This window comes from Oryza brachyantha, chromosome 9, assembly GCF_000231095.2.
Source record: "Oryza brachyantha chromosome 9, ObraRS2, whole genome shotgun sequence".
Lineage (NCBI taxonomy): Eukaryota > Viridiplantae > Streptophyta > Magnoliopsida > Poales > Poaceae > Oryza > Oryza brachyantha.
Genome location: NC_023171.2, coordinates 13,704,300 through 13,710,620, shown reverse-complemented (window position 1 = coordinate 13,710,620; position 6,321 = coordinate 13,704,300). Strand labels below are relative to the sequence as shown.

General features: G+C 42.8%; 2 protein-coding genes across 3 annotated transcripts; both read left to right on the top strand.

Annotated features, from left to right (window-relative positions):
- Nucleotides 1-314: 314 nt before the first annotated feature.
- On the top strand, nt 315-4,303 carry LOC102710330. 2 transcript variants are annotated; one of them, XM_040527311.1, is made up of 12 exons: nt 315-407; nt 520-602; nt 1,469-1,574; nt 2,112-2,210; nt 2,314-2,379; nt 2,496-2,612; nt 2,865-2,939; nt 3,079-3,181; nt 3,276-3,323; nt 3,413-3,534; nt 3,661-3,865; nt 3,950-4,303. In XM_040527311.1, the coding sequence occupies exons 1-11, from the start codon at nt 354-356 to the stop codon at nt 3,760-3,762; spliced, it is 975 nt and encodes a 324-aa protein (XP_040383245.1). In that variant the 5' UTR covers nt 315-353; the 3' UTR covers nt 3,763-3,865; nt 3,950-4,303. The 2 variants fall into 2 exon arrangements, with proteins under 2 accessions (XP_040383245.1, XP_040383246.1); XM_040527312.1 differs by lacking the exon at nt 2,112-2,210 and having other exon boundaries at nt 3,950-4,302.
- Nucleotides 4,304-5,667: 1,364 nt separating this feature from the next.
- On the top strand, nt 5,668-6,308 carry LOC102720629 (vegetative cell wall protein gp1). The gene has a single exon (XM_015840978.2). The coding sequence runs from the start codon at nt 5,729-5,731 to the stop codon at nt 6,089-6,091; it is 363 nt and encodes a 120-aa protein (XP_015696464.2). The 5' UTR covers nt 5,668-5,728; the 3' UTR covers nt 6,092-6,308.
- Nucleotides 6,309-6,321: the final 13 nt, after the last annotated feature.

Genomic DNA, 6,321 nt, shown 5'->3' with positions numbered 1-6,321 from the left:
TGTTCCAACCACAGTCTAGTATAATACAGTCTACCATTCCTGCCACAAACCTACTGGGCTGGACCAAACGCAGCCCACTACCGCTTCGTTTTCACGTGGGCAAGAATCCACCGCCCCAGACATTAATGGGCCCAAATTTCTCGCTCGCAATTTAGGCCCATCTACAGAAATAGGCGTGCAGCCCAACCACAAGGAGAGGACAGGACAAAATCTTCTCTGCCTCGACTTCGAGTCGTCCACTCACGCCGCCTCAGCGCCACCCATCCTCTCTCTCTCTCTCTCTCTCTCTCTCTCTCTCTCTCCAAATCCGCGGACGCTTCACGCGCGCGCCCCGCCCCAGCCACCGGCCGGCGATGGCGGCGGCCGCCTCGCTCCGGCCGGTCACCCCGTCGGCGCTTCGCCTCGCGGTTTCGCTCTCTCGCCTCGTCGTCGTCTATGTCTATGTCCATGTGTCATCTGATTCTGTTGCTACCATCCTTCGCCTGCTCCGATCGAGTAATCTTCGCCGGTTGTCGCCAGGGCTCGCCGCGTCGGTGGTGGTGTTGGGGAGTCCCGGCGCGCACCCCAGCGAGGAGGGCGTTCCAGGCGGACACGGGGAGGCGGTTCGTGTTCTCTACTTTTGCGCTCTTCTTCTAGTATGCATGGATGGAGTATTGGGGTGAATGGCCCTTTTGTCTCAATCGGTTTGCTTCGCGTGGTTTAATCTGGGAGGATTTCGCGCGGTCCCAGACCGGTAGATTGGACTTGTTGTCGCATTGTTGCCTCCTGTGGGATTACGAATTTCATGAGCGTGGGACATTTCGTTGTGGATCACTGTTCCAACTTTGTAAATCGTAATGCTGGGTGGCAAATCTGTTGCTGCGACTGCGAGTCATTGCGCAGAGTAGAATACCTCATAACTCGTGCTGCTCTGCCCCCTCGGAGGTGCTTATATGCAATGCACTCTCAAGCGCGCCACTCGGACAGTTCAAAACTTCAAATGTTCTACTGGAGGTTTTAGTAACATGAGTTTCAGGGTCCTGATGCACATTTATGATTCATGTGCAAAGCTATATCTGCTATTCATTACTAAGATTTCATACTTTTCTGCAGTTGCACTGTGCCAGGACTGTGATTTTGTGTGGTGGAAATAGATAGATCAACAGTAAGGCCCCCTTTGATTCAAAGGAAAAACGTAGGAAATTACGAGGATTTCAATCTTATAGGAAATATTCTTACGGAGACTCTTGAAACAAAGGATTGAATTGAAATTCCCATGGAATGTGTAAACCTAGAGAGATTTTGGATGAAAATAAGAATGGGGTTCAATCAAACAACAGTTTTGTAACATCCCTCGTTTTCAGTTCCTGTAGTAATTCAATGGGCACGGCATTCTATTCCTACGTTTCGACAGTCCTGGCGTTCAAAAGTGTCCTGAATTAGTTTTTCTTCCTGAAAACAAACGAGAGCCTTTGTTTATATTAAACAGGAAGACTTTGTTATATGCAACTGACAAAGGTCCAGAAGAATCCTTGAAGAAGACAATTGAAGTTGACAGGTTGATCGATATGCTGCGGGATGCAAATCCTAGAGAGGTAGCTCTTCATATCTTCGGTCTGACTGTTTATTCTATCAGATAGGGTTACAATCTCAGGTTTTGCACCAGTACACACCACACTAAAGATTTCGCTAGCAATGTAAATTTGTTCTCAAAAACCTCTATACCCTGTATATTTTATTATATTATATAATTGTCCTTGCTTTGAGCATGCTTCCATTGGTTCCTGGTTCAATATCTGTAGAACCAATCGAAGCAGTGCTTGATGACTTGGTCGCCAGAGTATTAAACCTCAGATTTTTGTGTACAACATAACTGTTGAATATTATCGACTTTGGTGTTTTCATATTTACATATAGAAATATTTATAGTATTCTTATCCTTGTCAGTTTATCACTAGATTTTATTATTATATGTCTATCGTAGTTCTAAATATTGGAGCATTGCTGAACAGAATTTTGCAGTTTATTCTATTTTCAATCAGTTGAATTAACACTTGTTTTTTAAAAAACTACTTCTGACATGAAAATTACATGATTAAATTACTAATTTACCCTTTCTTACATGTGAATAGCTTGATCAAATAGTGGTTGAAAACGTTCTGGCATTTGCTGAGGGTTTCTGGGTTCGGCTGGCTGCAAGAATTGATCTATGCAAATCGGATGATGATAAAGCATGGTTTTCTTTGGATTTCTTTTTCATTACTATGGAATGTTGATCCCATTCTGTTATCTCGATCAATCTTTGTGAATGGTATCTCTCTTCTCCCTTTTCAGAAAGACTATGAAGAACTAGCTGAAAATGTCATGAACATTGTTGACCGTCTTGTCCATAAGACTGATGTAAGAACAATGTTGTCACAAGTATCTCATTTGTATTAGTGGGAACACCTTGTTTTTTTTTTATTGTGATCAGAGAAGTTCATGGAATGCTGCTAATTTTACCCTTATCTTTTCAGGAAAAGATTGAACAGTCAACTGATGTGTTGAAGGCAATTATTAGTCCTGTAATGCAGGAAGGTGAAGGCGCTACGTGGCCACCAAGAGATTTGGAGGCTCTTAAATTGATGGAGAAAGTAAGAATGAATAGTTCTTATTTTCACTATGTAATTCTTTACATGGATATTACATTGGTACCTTCCTTTGAACTTAGTTGATTCCACATTACCTCTCACTTTGCACCTAGTCACTTCAGGCAAGTCTATTGTTTTTGTTGGCTGCACTTCACATTAAACAGATTTATACTCCAATCTATAGTGCATTAGTGTACATAGAAAATGCCAGTTTTATACTCCAACCTTGTATTTATGGAGTCCTGTTATCACCAGGAAATTTCAAATAGAGAAAAAGAAGGACAGCTAGATGAAGGATTTCTGTCAGAGGTTAATGCTCAGTTGAGGCAGGTAAGTGTCATTTTCTACATTCTGGGCTAATTTTGTTGAGGTATTACACGGGATATAGTAATTTTCTGTTCTGTTGATGTGATGCAATATAGTTAAATCCCAATATCATCTAGTAGCATTCATGTAAACATTTGTTTAGGCTAAACAAGATGGAGATAAGCCAGGACTTCAAGCTATGCTGCAGAAGGTGTTGCAGCTGTACGCTTCCAATTTTCTCCAAAAGCGTAGTTATGCGTACAAAGGTAAGATTGTTTTTGTTTTGGGCTGTTGGACTACAAGCATTTAGAATGACTACGCTTTTTGATTAATTCTTTAATGCCTGTCTTCCATTTTCAGGGGGAGAAGTAATAGTGCCTGAAAGTTTTCTTGAATCTGTAATAAAGGGTATGTATCATTGCATGGAGAAATTGTTAATTTTTCAATTTAAAATTTTCAGGCTTTAATATATCCAGATTATGCCATGCCCCATGCAGCTCCAGAAAACGAGTGGAACAAGCTTTTGCTTGATGGATTAACTGTAGGGAAAGGAAATGTTTCACCAGAAGAATTTTATGCTGTTATAAAGAAGAGAATTGAGAGAGTCCTAATTCGCACTGTAAGATCCCCAACCTTTGAAGTTCTGCAGAAAACACAATCTCAATCTCTTTTAGTTTATCAGTGCCTTGTCTTCAGCATCTTGTTAGCACATATTTTATACTTACTTTTTTTGTGTGTTTGATAGGAAGGAGGTTCTTATCAGCAGCGCATACTTGTTGAATATCTGAAAGAGATACAGGCTAGAGCAGAGGAAGTTGTGAAGGTGCTTCAAGGACCAACTATATGATGTCCGGTGGTTCATTTTATGCAATACAAGCTGTCCAGTTCATTCATGGATTGATGCATCACCTCTGGAAAGCTTAGGTGCTGGCAGCACACAACTTAACTAGGTATGCTGTTCTCCGTTTGGTATGTAGTTGGCAGTATCAGATTCTATTACTTGTCTGCACATTTTTACAGCCTCTGCCTTTCAGTTGTCTGATTCAGGAACCTGTCCATACGGAGGAGGTAAACATAACGACAAGAGAGAAACATATCCAAATATCCAATAGAAGTGTGGATATCATCATATTTTTCCCAGTTTGATTGCACGTTTCATTTCCCCGTTTGGCATTCATCCCAAATTGCCGATTTTTCTGTTGGAATGCTATTCTGTCCGACTGACACTTGACACAAATTATATTACCCCACTGAGCTATAGTAACATGTAAATCGGTTTTGTTCTGTATCGGGGAGAGAGTTCAATGGTGAGCTCGAAGTGTTCCTGAGGCAAAATTGTTGATCGCGTTCGCAGCTACTGATCTCTGCTGATTATACTGATCCTTTTAGATCGTTGATTCAAGTTGTTCTCAATCTGAACAAGGTAAAATAGAAGGAACTCGATGCCGGTTGTCAGTGCAGCAGACTGTCAGGGAAGTTGGTGTCGAAAATTCAATCAGAAATCCAAAATGGTCACTTGTTTGTGGTCATGGTGGAATGAAGTTCGACACGCGGACAAGCGGAAAGATGCTGCTAAGGTACTAATATGCAGCTGAGATAGGAAGAAACTTGATGCCGGCTGTCTTGGCTATGTTGCTGAGATAGAGGGGTTATTTCTAGTGAAAGGGGAAGGAGAGAAACAAGAACAAAATAAAGATAGCAGAAGCCAAGGCAGGTAACACTGATGACCAAATTGTGCACGATGCACTACCAGGGATCCGCCTTTCTGCGAGTGAACTCTAGTGTGGAAACCCTTGAGCCTCAATGGTAAGCGGTTTTATAACGACTAGTCGCGTTGTTTAGCTGTATTGTTTTGTTTTAAGACGATACAATATTTCATCACAAACTAAACACAAAATATTGATAGCGGTATAGTTAAGGACAGTCCACTCCTCACTATTCGCTAATTATATGATTAGTGGTTACAGGATAGGTTTTCACTGTTAAATTGTTGATAGCGAGCACCGCAACAGCTACAAGAGCGTGATGACCTTGATCCAGTGCTGAGAGATCTAGCGAGGAAAACCATGAGCCCTATAGCTACGGCGGGATCAAGAGCTCAACTTACAACAGCAATAGTATTTTATTTTTTCTCACTACTTGTATATTTGATCAACTAGTTAAAAAAATTCTATACACTCTAATAGCACCTTTATTTATAACTCTCCATATGTACGGAGAAAGACAATATGTGTGAGGCCCATAACTGGCAAGACAATTTTGAATAACTAAATTTAGCAAGTGGGAATGTCTATTGGAGCTTGAATTTTTTTTATCAAAATTGCTAAAATTTGGCTTGGAGAGCCATGGAGAGAATGCTAATTTTGACTCTTCAAATCTAAATTTAATCATTCATGTTAGATTTGACAATCCAAAATCTAATATACACTCCAACACCACTCTCCAAATTTAGTAAGAGGGAAGATGAAGCATGGGTAGCAATCTTGCTAGTGTGAGAATTACTTGATTTGACAATTGAGAAGCCATAATTAGCTATTTAAATTACATGAAGCCAAATATATATAGTCTCTTGAAGTAAAATTTAATATGGTAAATGAGTAGTCTCTTGAAGATGCTCTAATTTTTATTTCAAAGAACTATAAAAAGAAATAATTTATTTGAATCCTATACCAAAATTCAAACGTTTTTCATTCAACTCAAACGAGTAGCAAAGACGATGTGCCGTGACGTGTATTAATTGGGTTGTCTCAGGTTGCCGCGGCAGTTGGGGACTCCTCCCTCCCAGGAAGACGACTCCTTCCGCCGCGCGCTGCATGCTGGTCGCCGCGCTCCGCGTCCCGGCCCCGATCCCCTCCTCGCTCGCCGCGCCGGCGCGCCCTCTCCTCCGCCGCCACCTGCCTCCCGCCGCGTCGATGGCCTCCTCCCCGCCACCCCCTGACGCTGGCGCCACCAACAAGCCCGCGCCTGCCCCGGCCCCGGTCCCGCAGCCGCCCGAGAAGCCGCTCCCCGGCGACTGCTGCGGCAGCGGCTGCGTCCGCTGCGTATGGGACGTCTACTACGACGAGCTCGACGCCTACAACAAGGCTCTCGCGGCCCACTCCTCGCCGGCGGCGTCCTCCTCCTCCGACTCCGGCAGCAACGCCGCCACGACGACCGGCGACGGCGCCAAATCCTGAGGCGGCGCATCACGAGTTCATCAGGACTTGCAGTATGCGTCCCTTCCTCTTAATTTTTTCCCCTTCCCCAAATTGGGAGGTGTTGGTGTGGTTGATTATAATGAAACATTACGTTGTCTCATTGTGTATGCTGCAGTTTGTACCAGAGTTGAATTGTTGTTGTTCCAACGAAAAATTCTATGATTACATACAGAGAAGTAGTTCTATTTCTATCCAATTGTTTACCTTGC